This window comes from Crocuta crocuta, unplaced genomic scaffold (assembly GCF_008692635.1).
Source record: "Crocuta crocuta isolate KB4526 unplaced genomic scaffold, BGI_CrCroc_1.0 scaffold149, whole genome shotgun sequence".
NCBI classification, from domain to species: domain Eukaryota; kingdom Metazoa; phylum Chordata; class Mammalia; order Carnivora; family Hyaenidae; genus Crocuta; species Crocuta crocuta.
The window spans coordinates 7,029,174-7,049,899 of NW_027551561.1; the positions used below are offsets into that span (position 1 = coordinate 7,029,174).

Here is a 20,726-nt window from a genome sequence, read left to right on the forward strand (position 1 = left end):
CATGAGGAGAAGGCTAAGAGTTTAGTGACTTGCAGGTGCTTTATGGCATACATGGCTTCATACCATGGTTGCAAAGTTCATGCTCTCAACCCTCAGCTGTTTGTCGGGAGTTCAAGGACACTGAAATGTCAGGGTGTTTGTTTAAAATTTTTTTTAATGTCTTATTTGTTTCTGAGAGAGAGATAGAGACAGCGTGAGCAGGGGAGGGCCAGAGAGAGAGGGAGACACAGAATCCGAAGCAGGTTCCAGGCTGAGCTAGCTGTCAGCACAGAGCCAACACGAGGCTTGAACCCACGAACCGTGAGATCATGACCTGAGCTGAAGTCGGACACCTAACCGACTGAGCCACCCAGGCGCCCCTCAGGATGTTTGTTTAAAGATGCAGTCTCATTGCATTAGTAACAGTAATGAACCTTGGAATGTTCGTTTGGTGTTCACTTAACAGGATCTACTCTTTATCAGCCCTCCTGGAAGTAGTTTACAGGAAAATCCAGAACTATGAGTTCATTACTGCTCCCGAATCACCCCTGACTCCCACGATCTAGCATTTATGCCAACTCTGAGTGATCTGAAGTCTGTGACCCATTTAGGAAGGTTAGCAGTTGTCGAAGTGGGGCTGCCTTCCTAGACCTCCAAGTGGAGAGGCCTCATTGATGCCAGGGGTGGGTCTCTGTTACTGAGAAGACACGTGGTTAGGAAACCATGGTCCACGTGACTGAATCTTCCTTCCCAGATGCCCGCAGGCTTTCCTAGCGTCCGGCGTAGGGGCGCCTCTGGTGAAGGACAGGCATTCTGTCACGGTTAGTAGTGAGGGAGAGCGAAGAGCAGTGACCTGCATTATTGGGTCCCACAGGTGTATCTTCTCTGGACAGTGACTAACACACCGTGATGGAGACTGCCCTTACACCCTGCCTGATGCCTCCTGCGAGGTACAGAAAGGTGTATTCCAGCAGGTGGTGTGATGGTCTTCAACAAATTCCTTAGCGTAACAAGTGTTCATTTCCCCATAAACTTGCTGGGATGAATAAAAACGTCAGCCTTGAGAATGAAGCTAGTTAAATAAAAATGACTCTGTTGGTGAGAAGCTAAGTTTATTATTATTATTACAAATCTAATTACAGGTAAACTGAGGCCATTTTTGATACATGACAAACATACATTTGCTCTGTGTGTAGAGCACACACGTAATACATAAATGTATTCCACACCTGAACAAATCCTTTTTAAAAACTTTAAAAGTTAATGCATTAGATTATTAAAATTCGAGCTCTGTGAGTTTCTTCTTGTGGCCCACAAGATACTCGATTCCAAGTCACTGTTGTCCTTGCCTACAGTAGTGAGTTTGTCACAGACTTGTAAAGTAAGACTGTATGGTATACAACTGTAATGTAGTGAGCCTGCATCACAAAATATATATATGAAAGTACACGTAAGAAATATATAATTATACCTTGACTGTATCCATAAATAGCTTGAAGCAGGTAATAATTTACTTTTAAATGCCATTTACATCATGGGCTGTTGATATGTGAATTTGAAAGTGAAAAATATGTTTTTTTAGACTCCAAATGTTGATGTCCTAATGCTGTCTATTAAAAACAATTGATTTCTAAATGAGCAACAGAGTACATTAGGAAAAGTCAGATTCAAGGGTAGTGCCATACAATTGCTTATTTCCCATAGTCATTCTGAATGTAAAGCTATAAAAAATGCTATTTGGATTTTTTTTCCTATACTGCCTACAATCCAAGTTATTAAAGTTTAAAACCATATGAGAGTCTTCATGAAGATCCTGAATTGTATTTCTCATTAAAGGAAAAGAAATGGCTTGGGGAGTCATGTCCCTCGACTTCTGCAGAAGAGAAAGCAGGCGGCCACTGTCAGTCATTTTGAAAGTCAGAACTCAGCACTTATGTGAATTGAGATGAGTTTAGGAGAGGATTTTTATGGGCTTGTGTTCCTCTGAGCATCCTGACGGCAGTGAGAATGAGGCTTCTGATCTTCTAAACAAAAATCATTATCAAATGGATTTATTAAAGAGCTGCACGGAACAAAGAGCCACTATATGTGTGTAGCTATGGTTGACTTCCACGGGAATTATAAATGGCTCTAGCTGAGGGCACGTTCAATGGATTGAGGGTAAAACAACGTGAGGCTTGTAACAAATCTACAAAAAACTGAAATCAATGGGTAACTCTGATAGGAAGACTCTGTTGGCGTTCTTCAAGTTACAGTGTGCCTGTAGAATTTATGTACTTTGTTTCTTTTGTAATACTCTGAAAGCTAGCGTTTTTGTAGAAAAAAGAAAGTACAGGCTCTTGGCAAAATACCTGTGAAAAAATGAATGATGGGGGCCACTTCGGCAGTAGCTTTCCATCCGAGATAAGGTTTTATCTTGAAGCTCCTGCATCTATTTTTAAAGCTCATTTAATTTCTTACACACTCATGATTTGTGTCCTGACTTAAAAGCTGGCTTTATCACCCATCCCATTATCAGTCAGATAACAAAATCTATCCACGCACCCACAGGATGCACAGATCTATCTTTGAAACGGTGTCGCAGGGCTAATCTTGTCCGAAGACGAGGAGGACATTTTTTTAAAGAAGCTATGATACATTGAGACAGAAGTTTTATAATTTTTCTGAGAGGAAAAGCTGCTAAATGCCGGCTCCTCAGAGAAGCCACAGAATTACTTCTCAAGAGTTTTGAGCATCAACCCCTTTAAGTCTAGAATTCATGGGGCCGGCGGTATGCTAAAATTCCACAACTCTAACGCACGTCTATCTAGGACTCAGTGAAGATGGTCCTCGGACTTTTATGTCTAAGTAAGTTGAATTTTAGAGGTACAAAATGAAAACATCTAGAGTGGGTTTCAAATAATCCTCGGTAGCAATCCTATGGCAATTATGACAAGCACAGTTTCAAACACCACAGCGTCCATGTACGACTTCACAGTCCAATGATCTCAAAACATGTGATCACAAACTTTGGGCAAGGGCTTCCTTCATAAATTCTTCAAGGACAGCCACCACGTTCTTGGCTTCGGGCATTTCCTCGTGTTCCACTTTAACAATCTTCAGAAGGATATCCCCACTACCACAGTTCTTTAGGAACGTGTAACACTTAAACAAAGCATAATGATTCATTTCTGCCTGTCGGATAAATCTCTTCAAATTATTGGTGTCTTGTATGGCCTAGAAAAAGATTACCCAGTTAAACACGTGCTTACTGAGATAATAATGAAGCCTGAAAAATATCTCCTGTCCAGCTGAGAACTTGACATGCATTGCTGAGATGTTTGCTTTTCATTTTAAATATTTCCATCATTCTTACTGCCAATATGCTTTGCCCACGGGAGAACAAAATTTCTTATATAAGGTAAAAATACTTTTTTTTAAATGTTTTTTATTTATTTCTAGGGGAGAGAGAGAGAGAGNCTAAGATACGTCACAAATTACAGGACTGATGTCCCTGAGATGCAAGCAGGTGTTCAACCTGATTAACTGGAAATGCAATGATATAAATGCAGAAGCCCCTGAAAAATATAAAGTAAATGCTTTCTGGGGATTCTAGTTTTGAGAACGTCCTGTTTAAGAGACATCACAGCTGTAAAGTAGATTTGTTACTTGGACACAATTCAGGCAAAAACTATATGTGGCATTTGGCACAGAGCCAGTTAAATTACCTTTAGTTTAAAGTTCTCCAGTACTTGTCGAAAAAGAAAAGGGTTACCTCCTTCGGCGCCATTCAGAAAAGCCTGCATCCAATCCTCACAAAACCGGTTGCTTCCTGTAAGGTATTTAGAAAAATGAGACTAATAAAAATGAAATCCTACAAAGCATAAGCTATTTGTTCTATTTTATGAACTGAGGTGTAAATGACATCTCACGTACTAGCTTCAAGTGTACAACATAATGATTCAATATGTGTACACATTTGATTTGTTTTCTTTCTTGATAAAAATACTGATAGACTAAAAAGACTTCTATAACAATCTAAAAAAATAATTTAGTCACTGCCTGGCTAAGAAATACCAATTGGCGGGGCGCCTGGGTGGCTCAGTCAGTTAAGCATCCAACTTCATGTAGGTCATGATCTTCCCGTTCTTGAGTTCAAGCCCCGCATCAGGCTCTGTGCTGACAGCTCGGAGCCTGGAGCCTGCTTCGGATTCTGTGTCTCCTTCTCTGCCCCTCCCCCACTCACACTCTGTCTCTCTCTCTTTCTCTCTCTCTCTCTTGCTCTCAAAAGTAAACATTAAAACAAAACAAAACAAAAACCTAGCTGGAGCCCTGTATGCCTCTTCCGAATCACGCTCCCCTCCTTTCCCATCAGAAAAGATTCCCACTTATTTATTTTAAAATAGTTTTTATTTTTGAGAGAGAGCACGAGCATGAGTGGGGAAGGAGCAGAGAGGGAGACACAGAATCTGAAGCAGGCTCCAGGCTCCGAGCTGTCAGCACAGAGCCAGACACAGGGCTCGAACTCACTAACTGCGAGATCATGACCTGAGCTGGAGTTGGACGCTTAACCGACTGAGCCATCTAGGCGCACCCCCCATTTCTTTAAACTTTTGCCACATATTTTTTCTCCATCTTTAAGCCCTAGATAGTATTACTTTGCATATGATAAAATATGTTAAAATTTTATGTATTTTTGTTTAATGGCTGATTCGCTTCTGAGATATACCAAGGCACGTAGCTCTAGTTCATGTGTTTTCACTGCTATGTAGGACTCCATTATACAAATATAGCAGGTTTTCAGTCTTCCTGCTGAGAGACATGTGCTTCCGTTCTTTGCTATTTCAAATGATGCCTTTATGAACATTTTTGTACTTGTTTCCTTATGCACACATACAAGGATTTCTCTATATACACAGTAGTGGAATTGCTTGGCGTGGCGGGATTTCCATGGTTCTGGAATTGCTATTGTGTTTGGTGAGTTTGAGATAAACATGTAAACTGCACAAGGCAGGAGGGATATGTTTCAATCATATGTTTCCGGTGCAAAAACGGAGACTCCGGATAGTGCCCGGAAGGCTGCCTCAGGGGTCGCGCTCACCTGCATTGTAGAACTGGGGCTGGGAGCTACTACAGTCGATGACCACGGATTTGCGCGGCTCCTCCGTCATGGCCATGCACAAAGATGTCATGGTGCCCTCGTGAATAAGGCCTTGAAGACTGGCCACGCTCAGAAACCTGCCATGCACACAAGTTCTCGTCCACACACAGTATCACAGGACAGGAGGGAGAAAGCAAATTCATTCTGTGTGGGGGTGAGGGTGGGGGGGTTAAATGTGTTAACACCAGGCTTGCTGTGGGAAAAGGTGCCCTCCTTGCAAAACTGTTCTTTACCTGTTAATGTCTCTCTTTGTTTTTTCATCTGATTCTTTAACTTCAACAGGAGTATAACTCAGAGCCTACAAGAGAAAAATAAAGCCTAATTGAGACATGTATTCCAGTTTTCCTCATTGAGCAGCTACTTGAGACTAAACGTCAACTTCCCCAATAGCCACTGCGCCAGACGGTGCTTGATAAGTACGAGCCCGGAGCTCTCCGGAGCCTTGTTCAGAGGCTGTCAGTGGGCAGTCCAAAACGTGGCCTTACCACTCTGGTCTCATGCACCATCCAGTACCAGCTGAATTTACCCACCACATATTTACATAAAAGCCTGGCCATATATATACTCCCGCCTTCTCCAATTGCCTAGATATGATAGTGCATTTTTCATTTTTTATCTGGACATTTTCTTTTAAGTAAACTCTACCCCCAATGTGGGGCTCGAACTTACGTCCCCAAGATTAAGGGTTGTAGGCTTTACTGACTGAGCCAGCCGGGTGCCCCTCTTTGGACATTTTTATATGGTTAAAAATCACTCTGGATTTTTATTTTCCTTCTCAAACTGGTTTGGAAATTATACGTCTCCCAGAGATCACCTCAAAAAGTATTTTTCAAAAATGTTGATCCTAGGGGCCCCTGGGTGGCTTAGTCGGTTAAGCGTCCGACTTTCACTTAGGTCATGATCTCGCGGTTCGTGGGTTCGAGCCCCGCGTCGGGCTCTGTGCTGACTGCCAGCTCAGAGCCTGGAGCCTATTTCAGAATCTGTGACTCCCTCTCTCTGAACCTCCCCTGCTCACGCTCTCTCTCTCTCTCTCTCCTAGAAATAAATAAAACATTAAAAAAAAAATGTTGATCCTATTAGGAAGATTTAGTATTTGCAATGCCACCTTGGCGATGGAACTTTTGAGATCTCAGGAAACAGAGTGGTCTATCATGACTGCAAGCATAGCTTGAGTGAATATTCAGGAGAGACAAAGGAATGTTCAGAGGGAGTGAGTATGTCTTAAAAAAATTCAAACTCTGCCAACGTGACTCTTGATTAAAGAAATGCTTTTTTGTTCAGGCAATACTCACGGCATGTAGCAGAAAGGTAAGCTTCTCCTGAAAGAGAAGAACCACCCTTTGGATTGGGCACACAACGTCCTCAAACCAGCTGCTCAAGTAGGGCTTCATGTGGTTCTCCAGGCCTCTTTCCTAGATTAAGAAAGAATGTCATTGGGTTTAATATAAGCCCTCACTTCAGTAGACTTAACATTTTCTTCATGATATGTAGCAGTCTATTTATTTGTTGAGAGAGAGGGGGAGGAAGAGCACACACGAAGGGAAGAAGGGCAGAGGGACAGAGAGAGATCCTAAGCAGACTCCGTGCTCAGCACAGAGTCCGATGCAGGGCTGGACCCCACTACCCAGTTAGACACTCAAATGACTAAGCCACCCAGTGCCCCAATTTGTTATACTTTCGATAGTGAAAAGAACTAAGGACAGATACCTCCTTTTTTTTAAGGTAACACCATCAACTAAAAAGAAAACAAATTGTGATATAATTTTCCTAGGCTTGCTGAGCACAGTGGGGATTAATTTTGTACTGAATTTCTTTTTATTTTTTTAAATTATTTCTGAGAGAGAGAGAGAAACAGTGTGAGCAGGGGAGGGTCAGAGAGAGAGGGAAATACAGAATCCGAAGCAGCTCCAGGCTCTGACCTAGCTGTCAGCACAGAGCCTGACACGGGGCTTGAACCCACGAACCGTGTGATCATGACCTGAGCTGAAGTTAGACGCTTAACCGACTGAGCCACCCAGGTACCCCTGTACTGAATTTCTTAAGGAGCATCTAGCTGGCTCAGTCAGTAGAGCATGTGACTCTTGACCTCAGGGTTGTGAGTTCAAGCCCCAAGTTGGGCATGAGCCTACTTTAAAAACAAAACAAGGGTTCTTGGGTGGCTCAATCGGCTAAGCATCTGACTTCGGCTCAGGTCATGATCTTGCAGTTGGTGACATTGAGCCCCACATCTGTGTTGTCTGTGTTGTTGTGCTGACAACTCAGAGCCCGGAGTCTGCTTCGAATTCTGTGTCTCCCTCTCTCTCTGCCCTTCCCCAGCTCACACTCTGTCCTCTCTGTCTCTCACAAATGAATAAGCATTCAAAAAAAATTTAAAACCAAAACCAAACCAAACACACACATACACACACACTTAGAAGTGCATTACATACAATAAAGAGACCAAATTAATAGGGTTCCATGCTATGTCATCACTGGGAAATGTTGGGCATTTAAATGTCCATCTCCCCCCAGCATACACTCATTGGAGATTTTTTTCAAGACTTTATTTTCAGGGATCAGAGAAGGACACATAAGTTAGCTCATCAAAGCACGCCAGCTGTCAGACATGCTGCCATGAGCACACCCGGGTTTCTAGGCTGTGCTGCTCCCCGGGGCTAGTGGAAGAGTTCCACTCTGGGAGAGCAGCTTGCCCCGGACTCATCGCCCTGGCTCACTCCTATGCTGTCCTTTCCCACAGGGTCTTCTAAGCTCGTGCCAAGTAAAAAGAATTGTTATCCCATGTAATGGTTAGTAAAGGCATAAGAGTTGTGACTTTAACAACTGCTACAATCTGAGTGTGTAGTTTCTCAAAGGTATGATAAATGAATCAATATGGATGTATCTAAGTCACAAAAGATCGATCAATGAAAACTGGAATTTTTCAAAAAATCTTTGATGTTAAGTTCAAGGACAGGCAGACCACTATACAGCATGACTTTGGTGCCTGAGGCTTCATGGACATTAGTCTGACCTGAATATAAATCTTATGGGCCTAGAAATCAGGAAAAGAGCATACTCTTCCTCACTTGGCATGTTACCACATACACTGAATTTAATGGACCGCATTTTTCATGGATACAAAATATTAGAAGCAGTCATGTGAAACTTAGAGCTTTTACAGGACGAGGTTCCTTGCTTCCCGTAATAAGTACCCTTCCACTAGCCCACAAAGCAGTACATGTGTCTTCGTATCCACCCGAATGACTTCATAAGTACAGCAGTCACAGTATGTTAATCATCTCAGGCTTAACAGTTAAAACAATCATCTTACCTCACAGTTCATGTTAGTTTTCAGCCCTTGAATATACTTGTCCAATTCAAGCCTGAAAGTACTTTCTTAAGGAAGCAATAAATGATGAATCAAGACAGTGCTCTGATCTCTCAATAAGAAATATAAAATCTCTCAAATAATGCAACCTGTAAGTTCAAAGACAAAGTGGTTGTATGAAGGGATGAAATGAAGCAAATACATAAGGGGTAGAAAAGCTCTTTGGAGGTTGGTAGTAATACTCCTCCACTCGGCTTCCCGCGTTTTCCTTCCTGATATCACCAAAGACCAAAGAAAGGATATAGCTCAAGTCCTTTTTCAGACCCTCCTAAAAAACAGACCACATACTCTGAAGTGTTATGTTCAGAGTCCACTGTTGCTGTTTCAGGAAGCAGTTTTTCTTGCTGGAAAAGACAGTAATAACAACCAACCCGGTAATCTGGAATCCTGGGAAAGAAAAAATAGTAAAATATAGCATTTTGCCAGCTCATGCATCTAGTTTTACGGACTGCCCTGAACCCTGGTCATCTGAATCTGGCAATGCCATTAGATTGCAAACTAGGTCAGCCTTTCCCAGACTTCTCCTTGGTTCACTTGTAATAGCAGAAGAAAATTGACATGCGCCATTACGGGCTTTAGCGAAAGCAGCACCTAACAGAATTCGTTTGAATTCTCCTATCTTATGTGAGAAACCCATGCGATTCTCCTGTCATTCATAGTATATCCACATTTACATTACAAACATGTTCTCTCTCTCCCCTAAACCTTCATGAATCCCTGAAGCTCTAGGCAGATGCAACATGTTTATCATGCAGCTTTATCTTTGGCCTGTGGCTGTCCTCTGAGGGGACTTGATGCTAAAATCATATTCTGAAGTCAACTACAATGAAGGGATGTAATGGAAAGATGGCTAGAATTCAACAGGGGACACCTCCGTTTAAGCCTGAATTCCATCAAGATGACCAGCCTGTGATCTTAGTGTCTTCGAGAACCTTTGCTCCTCTGAAAATGGAAGGAAGAGGATCTGTCTGCTCTGTGACCCCTTTGTAGATAAAATGGCATCAAAGTTTGTGAAAGTGCTTTACAAACTGTAAAGTGTACAATTTTAGTTTCGGCAGTTAACGCTCTTCTTCCAAGCGCAAGACTAAGTAAGTGCTGGGAGGCAGAGTTGGCCATTCAATTAATTCCATTCCGTGTGTGTGTCCCCCAGTGCTCAGGCTGTTGCCTGAGAATAAAGATGCACTCTGCAAGCCTAGTAAGAGCTGATCTTTCGGAATTTCTCATCACTTCTCATATTTAGCTCAGAAAGGAAAATTCAGGACACAGCACATTATACGCTTACCTCAGCTCCACAGATGCAACGTTACCCAGCCCTTCAAACACTGCTCCCTTAGAGAGACGCCTGGCGAGGAAACTGCGCAGCTCTGGCTCCGCTTCACAGGGCAGATTGGTGTCCAGCAAGGAGAGGCTTGACAAACCAAAGAACACATCCCTTACCGGGGGACTACTGCACACATACCCCAGAAGGCAGAATATCACCAAAAGCCAGAATCTCTTTACAGACTTGGAAAAACTCCTTATCTGATTCCTGTCGGTGAGCCGTCTAGTATGTCACCAAGTAGGATCTAACACTTAACATAATCCTATCTTTCCAGGTCATTCTCTCTAATGTTTATTTTTGAGAGAGAGAGACAGAAAGAGAGAGAGAACAGGGAAGGGGCAAAGAGAGATGGAGACACAGAACCCGAAGCAGGCTCCAGGCTCTGAGCTGTCAGCACAGAGCCCGATATGGGGCTCAAACCCACAGACTGCGAGACCATGACTTGAGCCGAAGTTGGATGCTTAACCAACTGAGCCACCCAGGCGCTCCATCTCTCTAATATTAGGTCTCCACTGGAATCCCCTCCATGGACCTTACCTCCTTTTCACAATGCCACAATACTATTGTAACATCTGAAAAATTCCTTAAACCATCCTTCAGCCAGTCAGCGAAACTATTTTTGTAGTATACCCTACTTTGCATCAAGTGTTAAGGTTCATTCATTCATCCATTTGTTTATTAAATAGGTATTAAATGTCTACCCTAAGGGAACTTGGGTGGCTCAGTCGGTTGAGTGTCTGACTCTTAGTTTTGGCCCAGGTCACGATCTTGTGGTTTGTGGAATTGAGCCCCGTGTCGGGCTCTGCACTGAATCTCGCTTGGGATTCTCTTTCTCTCCCCTTCTCTGTCTCTCTCTGCCCCTCCCCTGTTTGCACTTTCTCTGTCTCTTTCAAGAATAAATAAACCAAAAAGATGTCTACCCTAGTACCACTACTCCTAGTACCTGCCTAGGTGCTGGGCAGGGAGACATCAATGAACCAGAGAGATAATAATCTCCTGGAGTTTACCTTCTAGTGCATAGCAGAGAAGCTCTGAAAGGGTACTGAAAGGCGGGAGAAGGAGGATTTTACATTTATTTAGACCCATATGATATTGAATCTTTAATGCAGTTTCCAATCAAGGAACTAAGATTAATTGCCTCAGGCTAATGACCAGGGGCACCACCAGTATGTGGAACTGCCCAGCCTTGAATGAATGAACGAATGAGGAAATCCAGATGAGGTTCCCAGGGGAGGTGGTGAGCTTGATGGTCTGACCCCGGGAAAGCCGAATGGAAACGGGGTACCCACTGATATCTACAGGACAGAGATGCACAGAAGATAACTGCACACGCACAGGTTATGGCCAAGCTGTTTTTACCTGAAATCATCACCAGAGGGAGTTCCCGCATTTGTGCCACTTGGGCTTCCATCATCACTGTCCCCTCGCTGCTGTGCCAACCTGCACACGGCAAAAGCAATACAGCTATCAATAATGGGCTGTAACTCAAGCGGAGTATGGCCCCTGCCCCTGCAAGCAGGGTGGGGGTGAACAGTCAACTAAAAATGCTGCAAGGTAAAAGTGTATGGATCCTCTACTGCCTATCCTCATGGCAGGGAAACCCCATGAAACAGTGTTGACAAGAGCCCCTTCTCTCTCCAGGCCGTCTAAGGGGTGGAGGCAAGGTTTAAATAAAAAATGCACAAGAGTCAAAGAAATTTCTTACAGCACCCAGAGAGCCCCAGGGATGTCTGCCCCAACCGAGGAAATAAGAGGCGGCGAGGGCAGAGGATAATCAGAGGTGGGGGGGAGGGGGAGGAGGGATGCGTGGAGTTAATCGAAGAAAATGGGCGATAATGACAGGAAGGACAGAGGTGGAAATTGACATTACTGAGCCTGCGAAGCGCCGAAAGGCAGGGGCTACAGGAAGGGGCTGAGAAGACGACAGGGACGAGCTGGAGCGCAGAGGCTTAGAAGGGGCACGATAGTGCAGGACGGTGGCCAGGAAGAACGGCGTGAAGCGAGGAGGGCCCTTAGGGCCAGACACTCCAGCTAGGCGAGGGGAAGAAGGCTCTTCGAGCCGCCAGGGCAGGGCTGCGGGGCCGGGGCGGGGCCGTAGGGACGGTCGGGCGCTGCACCTGCTTCCGCGGTAGCCGTAGAGGCAGTAGTGGCTGCTGGGCGGCGGCTCGAGTCTTCGTTCCTCGGCCGAGCCTCCCTCCTCGCTGCTCTCTAGCTCCTTTTCATCCCCATCCAGAGACTCCTGCAAGGAGGGGAGCATCGCGGCGGCGGCGGGGCCCTCCGAGCGGCCCTGTGCTCCCGCCAAACCGCTCCCCCGCTGCCGTACAGTCCTGCGAGGCCGGGCTCGGGCGGCTCCCAGCCCTCGCACACCTGCGTTCCGCCGCTCTCCCGGGGTCGCAGGCCGGGAAGCCGGCCGCCTGGGGGCGCTTTTCTCCCGCAGGGGCCCGCGGGCGCGCCAAGTCAGCTCCCGCAGAATCTTTTAACGGTTCCCTTTTGACTCCTTTTCTCCTCTGGCTCTCGTTCAAGACGTCTAGAAGATTTAGCATGTGATAAATATGGTGCGCCCAGCTAGCCACCTGGGAAAGGTTGAATCTGCCTTCGTACCCCCTTTCAGGGTGCGTGACACGCATTCACATGCACCCGTTTGATAAAAGATATAAAAGAATTTTAAAATGCCGCTTCCAGGTGAAAATATGGGAGAATTTTAAAAGATTCTTGAAGAAGGCCTTTCTAAATATTTGAAACACTTTGAAGGCACATGGGAAAAGATGAATCAATCTGACTAGGTAAAAACTAAACACCCCTGTGTGGCCCAAAGTCAAACCACAAATGACCAACTAGGAAGAATATTTGCAACCTAAGTAATAGATGAATGGCTGTTCGTTCTTCAGAAAAAAAAAAAAAGACAATAGGCAGTTCACAGAAGAAATAAAATGAAAAATACATAAGTAAACTGTTCAATTTCTAACGAAATTGATGGTATATCGAACAACTTTTCACCTGGCAGATTAGCAGAGATTTGAAAGTTTGGTAATACCTTGTGGGGGTGTGTAAAGAAGTAGTCGTTCTCATAAACAGTTGATGGGAATAAAATTACTACACGTGGTTAATTTTAATTTTTTAAGATTTTTTAAATTAACAAAAACCCTCTTTTTAAGTCTATTTATTTATTTTTGAGAGAGAGAGAGAGAGACAGTGTGAGCAGGGGAGGAGCAGAGAGAGAGGTAGAGAGAATCCAAGCCAACTCCACACTGTCAGCACAGAGCTGGACATGGGGCTCAAACCCACGAAACCATGAGATAAAACCCTGAGAGTTCAATGCTTTAACTGTGCCACCCAGGTGCCCCTACATTTCAAACTTCTACCTCCAGATCCGCAATATAATAAATCTGTATTGTTTTAGCCACTAATTTGTGATTAATTTGTTATAGCAGGAGAAAATACATATGTCCTAGAAGATTATGCAGCTACCAAAAAGAATGAATTCGAATATGTGCTTGTATAGAAAGACAATCCAATATTTAAGTTTTTGTCCTGGTACAACACAACTGAAGGAGAAAAGGCATGCACATGGGAAGGGCAGAATGTGATTACTGCCGAGAAAGTAATGTAGACAGGTGATCTTATGGAATCTCATTTCTGGCTTCTTACCAACCATCTAGGAACATAATCTGAGGACATTAGTTTTTGCAAGTTGGGTCTATCAACTGCCAACAGGCCAACAGCAATAGTCATATGAATATAGCATTTGTACTTTAATAGTTGTCATTTAGTTCGCAGTAACCATGGGCCAGGTTACTTACCTGTTTTATTTCATTTATCCTTGCACAGACTCTGTAACAGAGGGGTTTATCCTCATTTTATAGACGAGACGAAAATGGAGGCTTAGTCAATATAAGTGATCAAGCTATAATCTTAACTGCTATTTTATATCGTACTCTCCGGCTCAGGTCTTAGAAACAACCCTAAGGAAAGGGCTCTGATTGTGTGATACACAGAGGCTTTCATCATTTAGCCTCTATCCACCCCCCACCCTCGTCTTCATTTCCTATCACTCTCTCCTTGCTCACTCTGTCCTGGTCACATTTCCTGTGTTTCTCAAACATTTCAATTTTTCCCTCCAGTGTAACAGTCTTTGAATTTGCTCTTCTCTCTGCCTGTCCACCCCTCCCCCCAATATTATTCACTTGTCGCACAAATGCAGGCTCCTGAGACAGAAAATGTCCTGTACAAAATATCCCACACGAACCTCTGCTGTCAACCCATCAGTCTCTACCGTGTCCCCTCATACTGTTTAATTCTTCAGTACAGCTATCACTCCTGACATGTATTTATCGTCTGTTTTCCTCTATTCGAGTGGCAGCTTGCTCACCGCTCAAAGGCACTGGGGGTTAGGACTTACTAATTTTTCTCTGAGGGTGAAGTTCAGCCCATATCAAAATCATGCGATCTGTGATTACGGTTTTACTTCTTCCTTTCCAGCCTGGATTCCGTTTTTTCTCCCTAGGATAATCTTTTATTTATTATTTATTTTTTAAAATTTTTTAATGTTTTTATTTATTTCTGAGAGAGAGAGAGGAAGAGAGACAGCGCGAGCAGGGGAGGGTGAGAGGTGAGAGAGGGAGACACAGAATCTGAAGCAGGCTCCATCCAGGCTCTGAGCTGTCAGCACAGAGCCCAACGCGGGGCTCGAATCCAGAACCGGGCAATCATGCCCTGAGCCGAAGTGGGACGTTTAACCGACTGAGCCACCCAGGCGCCCCTCCCTGAGATAATCTCTTGCCACCAGCCCCACCACTGTAAGCTCCAGCCCTCGTACCGCTAGTGTGTTTCAGGCGCTAAGCCTCAAAGACTTGCACATTTTGCTCACATTTTGCTCTCAGTGTGATCCTCTCTCCTCCACCTCCCTTGCTCCCGTCAACTTTTCAGCTCAGAAAACCTTTCTTGACATCCCCGTGGCCTCCGAGGCCCCGTTCGGGTGTGTTCCCCTTCGGGTCTGCAGTCGCGTGTATTTCCCCCATCACTGCGCTGACCACACTGCCTCGTTTCCTCATTTGCCACCACTCCGTAAGTCACCAGGCAGAGACTGCGACTTCTTTGACTTAGCAGGCAAATGCCCAACACTTAGTACAGAAAGGATTAATCCGGGTAACGAACCAAAATTAAAACTGGGCGCCGTCTCATTATTCTTTATTTGTAGTCTGCCCCTAATTACGCTGGTAATCGTTCCGGGTCCTCCCCCCACCCCTCCCCGCCCCCTTCATTTCGCGAGTGTGTCGGTGCACCTCGGACGCCAGCTCCCTCACAAAGGAAACCAGAGATCCGCAAGTACAAGCAAAGAGGGCCGGGACGCCGTACACGGACAAGATGGCGGCCGCCCGTCAGCCGCCACGAGTCTCCACCCACTCAGGGAGGAGGCCTGCGTCATGTGACCCTTCCCTGCCTGGCACCGCCTCCGGCCGCAGTGCCTGACGGGAGCAGAGCGGCGAACGAGGGCGTCGGCCATTTTGTGTCTGTTTCCTGTGGGACGCGGTGGTGGCCGTTGGGTCGAAAGAGTGAGCCATTTTTGCCTCGTTTTTCCTGTTTGTTTTCTCCCCCCTTCACTTTGTCGGTGGAGCGCAGTTATGGGTCGCAAGAAGAAGAAGCAACTGAAGCCGTGGTGCTGATATCCTTTGTGGGTTTGAAGTCTAGGCCGAGCGGGGGCGCCGGTTGGTGGTGACTGGGACCGGGAGGCCTTGCTTTGGCCTGTGGCAGAGTGTCTGGGATCTAGGCCTCGAGGTGGGTGGCTTGGTGGCCGGAGCCGGATTTGGGAAGGCTTCGCGGGAAATGAAGTTCCTAGGGCGAGAGGTTCTGGCAGTTGTAGATCGTGGGCTCCGTGACTCAGGAAGTTCCTGCTTTAGTGCGAGCGTTGACCTAACCACTGGGAGGCGGCTTGGACCCCTCGACCAAGGACAGTGTCCCCTAAGGATATTCTGCCACATTCTGTTGTTTTGGTGACGATTCAACAAAGGGTCTTTCTCCGAGTATAATATGCTGATTGACTCTGGAGGGTTAGGGAAGAGCTTCCGGAGTGTGTCACCCACTTTTTCCGTTTTATTGTAGAATCGGTGGTTTAGGAAAGGCGTGTGTTGGTCAACCAAGGTTTCGAGCCTCCCCCCCCCTTTTTTTTTTTTTTGCAGGGGGTGGGTGAGTGGGGGTGAGAAGAACTAGCTTCCGTGTCCTACCCGCTGGCGCCTTAATCTTCAAGAAGCGTAAAGGGTGGAGTTTCTTGTATCTATTACCTAGCTTCGTAAGAGTAGAAAAAAAAAATACTTATTATTCCTTACTAAAACGTGGCGTCTTTCTAATACTTTTTTCGGGAAGCGCTAATCTACTTTACATTATAATTGATTTTACTTCTAAAAACGATTAGGGAACTGCATTTATTTATATACCAGTTGAAAAACGGTCACTAATTTCCTTAATGAGCTTTTAACTAAGTCTGCCCCGTGAGCGAAAATTTCTCACTTTTATTGATGTAACTTATCTGTGAGTGTAGATACATTCCATGGCTACAAATTCGTAAGAAGTTGCAAACAACCTTGTGGATTATTCATACGAAATTATGTCTCTTCTTATTCAGTGTGAGCTTATTTTTGGATCTAAATAAAATAAATATTCCTAAATCCCAGATATTAGTTGGATTTTTAATATTTTGATTGTTTTTGTTTTCTAGTTAATGAGTTCTGTTTTGAAATTAATTCTTGACCTAAACTTGGGGATTTTTTTTTAACATTGAACTGTCTAGTCCACAGGGTTCATTTATAAATGTTGAAATATTGAACCAAAGAAAAGTTAGTTTTACTTAAATCTTTGTTAAATGCAGGGATTGGACAAAGCTCTCTTGCTGGTTACTGAGATGTGTTCATTTAGAGATGGTATATAGGAAACTTAAAAGAGTAAAATTAAGTGTCAAGTTAATTCTGAATTGCATAATAAATATCAAAAACAAGGTATATATAAAGTACCTTTTTGATTTTAACTGTTCTCATATTTTAATGTTACTCTTCCTATTCCTTAATATGAGAAGATTTTTTAAAAATAGGCAGTGTCATTATTGTGCTATTTTTGTTCCTTAACAATATGGATCAGGTATTGTAATAGAGATTTTGATGATGAGAAGATCCTTATACAGCACCAAAAAGCAAAGCATTTCAAATGCCATATATGTCATAAGAAATTGTACACAGGACCTGGCTTAGCTATTCATTGCATGCAGGTAAGGATATTTTTTTCTGTATTTAACTTTTACTTCCTTGTTTGGAAACAACATGAGAAAAAATTTTTGAATTTCTTTTAACAGTTGTAGGGTTTTGTCTATTGTGAAAGATCAGATCTAGTCATTCAATTTAAAACTTTTTTTAAAGTTAAGTTAAATTGATTTTTTTAATGAAGAAAACTTCTGTTCATAGTGTTTATCTTTAAGTTATTGATAGTATTTTTTACTCTTAGATTGGAGACAAGTTGAGGTCCCAGACTATCTGTTACTTGGGTTAGAGAACAAAGATCAGGGATTTAAACTTTGTGGTTGGGCTGACCAGTTCTAATCCCATGAGAATACATAATTAGCTACCATTACTCTCTGCTGTTGAAGGATTTGTTACAATCTCTTGCCTGAGGATAGGCTTACTTTAGTTACTCCTTGAACCTCTTGTGGAATGGTAACGTGTTTCATTTGATGATTTCTGGGTTTCTTCAGTTTTTTCACTACTTAGGTAGGGAGAGCCTTGCAATTTGTTTTTAAAGATCTAGTACATGCCTTTATGTCTTATTCAACATTATTTCTTCTACTTTTGCCCATCCTAGAGCTGCCTGAATTTTTGCGTAATTGGACCCTAGAGAGATGTGAGATGAGCAAATCTTTATTCATTAGAAACTACTGTTGGTAGGAGGCAGGGAGGTAAATTAAAATGTTTCCCCAAGTTTAAAAATTAAGTTTATATAAAAAATAATTTATATAGATCCTCTTCACTCCAATTATAGCACTCTAATAACAATTTAATACCCATTCAGAAATATTTTAGAGCCTGCTTGCTATGTGCTAGATCCGTAACTTTCCACTGTGGAAATCACTAGCTACATGTGACTACTTACAAGAAAACTTAAAAAAATTTTAATTTCTCCACATTGTAGCCACATTTCCAGTGCTCAGTCACATGTGGCTGATGAATGACTTGTATGGGATACAGATACAGAAAGAATGTTTACCGCAGAAAATTTCTGCGAGACGGCATTGTGCTAGGCAAGTGTTTTAGGCACTAGGTGTACAGCTTTGGAGGAAACAAAGTCACCATCATGGAGTTTAGATTTATATTGTGGAAGAAAACAAACCACAATATTTAGTTTGCCTTTCCGGTGTAAGTGATAGAGAAAACTAAAACTAGGTAAGAGGGATAGGGAGGGCCACAAGATAGGAAAGGCCTGAATGAGAAGCTGACATCTGAACAGATCTGAAAGGACATGAAAGAGAACTTCCAGAGAACAGCAGTTGACAGACCCTTACATTTAGGAGCATTCTCCTATATTGAAGAAAAGGAAAGGGTAGCAATGTGCTTTATATAGAAGGGCTTACTTGTTGTAGGCCATTTTCTTTCATTCTGAATGAAATGCAAGGTTGAATACAGGTACAGCATGTTCTGGTACCTTTTTTTTTTTTTTTTTAAATAAGGATTCTCCTGGCATAGAGTTGTGAATAGATTGCAGAATGCAGTGAGAACACTTAGGATGACTGGAGTATTCCAGGCAAGAGGTGATGGTGACAGAGACCAGAATTTGCTGATAGAGTAGATGCAGATTGATCTGAAGGTTTTTGGCCTGAGGAGTGTGAGAACTGAGCATGTATTAAAATGTTGAAAACTGCAGGAAGACTAGGCTTAGAGATGAGGATGTCAAGATTGTGTTGTGTTGTTAATTTTGAGATGGTCTGTTGACTATCTAGTTGGAAGTGTCACATAAGCAGTTGTATCTATAAGCCTGGAGTTCAGAGAGGTTGGAGCTGGAGATAGAAATTTGGAGGGATGGTGTGGTAAGCATGGCTGTTTTAATCTATGATACTAGATGTCCTTTTCTCTTAGCTTAGAGAGTAGAATATAGGTACAGAAGAGGTGCAAGGACTCCAGTTTAGGCCACTCCCAGTATTTAAAGGTTAGATTAAAAGAATGCATTTGATGACATTGAAAAGGTAGGAAATCCAAGAGAGTTAGTGCCCTGGAAACCAAATGAGAAGATTAAAGGAGTTATTTAACAGTCAAATGCAGGTGATGATGACAGAGACTGAATTACTCAAAGTGGAGGTCATTGGTCACTTGCCTAGAGTGAAGAGGATGAAAGCCTGATTGGAGTACTTTTAAGAGAAAATAGAGGCACTCTTTCAAGAAGTTGTACTAGAGAAGAACAGAGAAATGGAATGGAACTGGAAGATTAGTTGAGAAACTATTTTAGTAACATCTTTAATTGACTAACTGCTTCCTTTTTTATGGTTTTGGTGTCATTTCACAGTAACCTGTGAAATGGGCATGGCAGTTATCTCAGACAGGTCCTCCAATTTTATGGATAATAAACCTAGGACATTAGTAATTTAGATGGTTAACATCAGTGCATGCTCTGCCTATCTTTTCAACCAAGATCATAATAATAATTTCTACTAGGCAGGTTTTAAGAAATTTAATTCTGGCTAGGATATTGTGAGGTAGTTGAGTAAGTCATGTTATTTTTCTTCTCTTTCCAACAGCTTTTGATTAGTATATTCTTGCTCTTACCATTTAGAATATAACAGAATAGTAAATGTACGAATATAATTTTATTTCCTTGAGGAACATGTGAGTTACTTCATCTTCATTTGTCAAGAACAGTTAACATGCCAAAAAACTTAGGAACTGGGGTGATTAAGTCGCTTGTTGAGAAGCTTTATTCATTGATCTTTTAATCACAATAAGAAACAGTGGTTAAAGGTTAATCAAAAATTAAGATAATTTCTGAATTTCGTTTGCATGTCACTGTTTAAAGTCTTTGAGATATATGTCTAAGAAGAAAACAGTTTTCTTTAATTTTTTATTCTTGCATGAAAATGTCTTGGCAGGAGAGAGAAATTGAATATTGGACAAATATGTGTCCTAAAGCAGTGGTTCTCCAGCTTGGGCTTGTCTCCGAATCACCTGCAGGGCTCTTGAGACGGATTGTTAATCTTAACCAAGAGTTTCTGCTGGGGGCCTTGGGAGGGGGCTGGGGGGGGGGGTGGGTCCTGAGAATTTGCATTTCTAATAAGGTTCCAGGTGATGCTGATCATCTTGGCAAAGTGCATTGTCATTTTTAGCCTAAGTTAATTAAGCAAGTTGCTGAAGAAACCAAGACTGACAGGAATTTTACCGTAATGACAGAAGTTACCCATGTTTGGGGGTTAGAAACATTTGATCTAGCAAAAACCATCATTAAAGAAATTATATATATTTCCAGTGTTTCATAATAAAAAGTCTTTTCCCTTTGTAATCTACCAAATTTAGCATAATGACAGAGTCAGTCCTGTGGCAGTGTTAAGTGTTAACTACAGGCTGGTCTCAAGATCATTCTTGGAATTTTTATTTTAATTCTTCATATAATCACTTTCATAAGCTTAAGTCAAACTTGAACCGTCTCTGATTTGAGCGGGACTGCCAGTTCATTGCTGATAATTCAAGCAAGCAAGATTATGTGGTAAACTTAGTGTTTATTGTGCCCTTGCTATGTTAGACATCCTGCCAAGTAGTTTCTGTATTCACTATGTTTTACTTAACATATATAATTTAATACCTGTAATTTTAATATATTTGTATATATATAATGTATATAAGTATGTAAATATATAATTTAATGCATTTAATCCTAAAAATGAACCTTGATGTTAGGTA

The 20,726-nt window shown here is 42.8% G+C and overlaps 2 protein-coding genes across 7 annotated transcripts in view; one reads left to right on the plus strand and one right to left on the minus strand.

The window, feature by feature from the left end:
• Nucleotides 1-1,074: 1,074 nt before the first annotated feature.
• Nucleotides 1,075-12,108, minus strand: CUNH17orf75 (chromosome unknown C17orf75 homolog). The gene is made up of 10 exons (XM_077749706.1): nucleotides 11,925-12,108; nucleotides 11,167-11,247; nucleotides 9,769-9,894; nucleotides 8,730-8,873; nucleotides 8,430-8,487; nucleotides 6,412-6,531; nucleotides 5,353-5,417; nucleotides 5,060-5,196; nucleotides 3,687-3,790; nucleotides 1,075-3,195 (listed from the first exon to the last, which is right to left on the minus strand). The coding sequence occupies exons 1-10, from the start codon at nucleotides 12,062-12,064 to the stop codon at nucleotides 2,980-2,982; spliced, it is 1,191 nt and encodes a 396-aa protein (XP_077605832.1). The 5' UTR covers nucleotides 12,065-12,108; the 3' UTR covers nucleotides 1,075-2,979.
• A 3,175-nt stretch (nucleotides 12,109-15,283) lies between these two features.
• Nucleotides 15,284-20,726, plus strand: part of ZNF207 (zinc finger protein 207) — a 16,868-nt gene continuing 11,425 nt past the window's right edge. For 4 of the 6 annotated variants that reach the window (XM_077749759.1, XM_077749761.1, XM_077749760.1 and 1 more), the window contains exons 1-2: nucleotides 15,284-15,468; nucleotides 16,935-17,062. In XM_077749759.1, coding sequence (XP_077605885.1) covers nucleotides 15,429-15,468; nucleotides 16,935-17,062 — 168 coding nt within the window. In that variant the 5' untranslated portion in view covers nucleotides 15,284-15,428. The remainder of the gene's footprint in view (nucleotides 15,469-16,934; nucleotides 17,063-20,726) is intronic. The other 2 variants (XM_077749763.1, XM_077749764.1) reach the window with 1 other exon arrangement.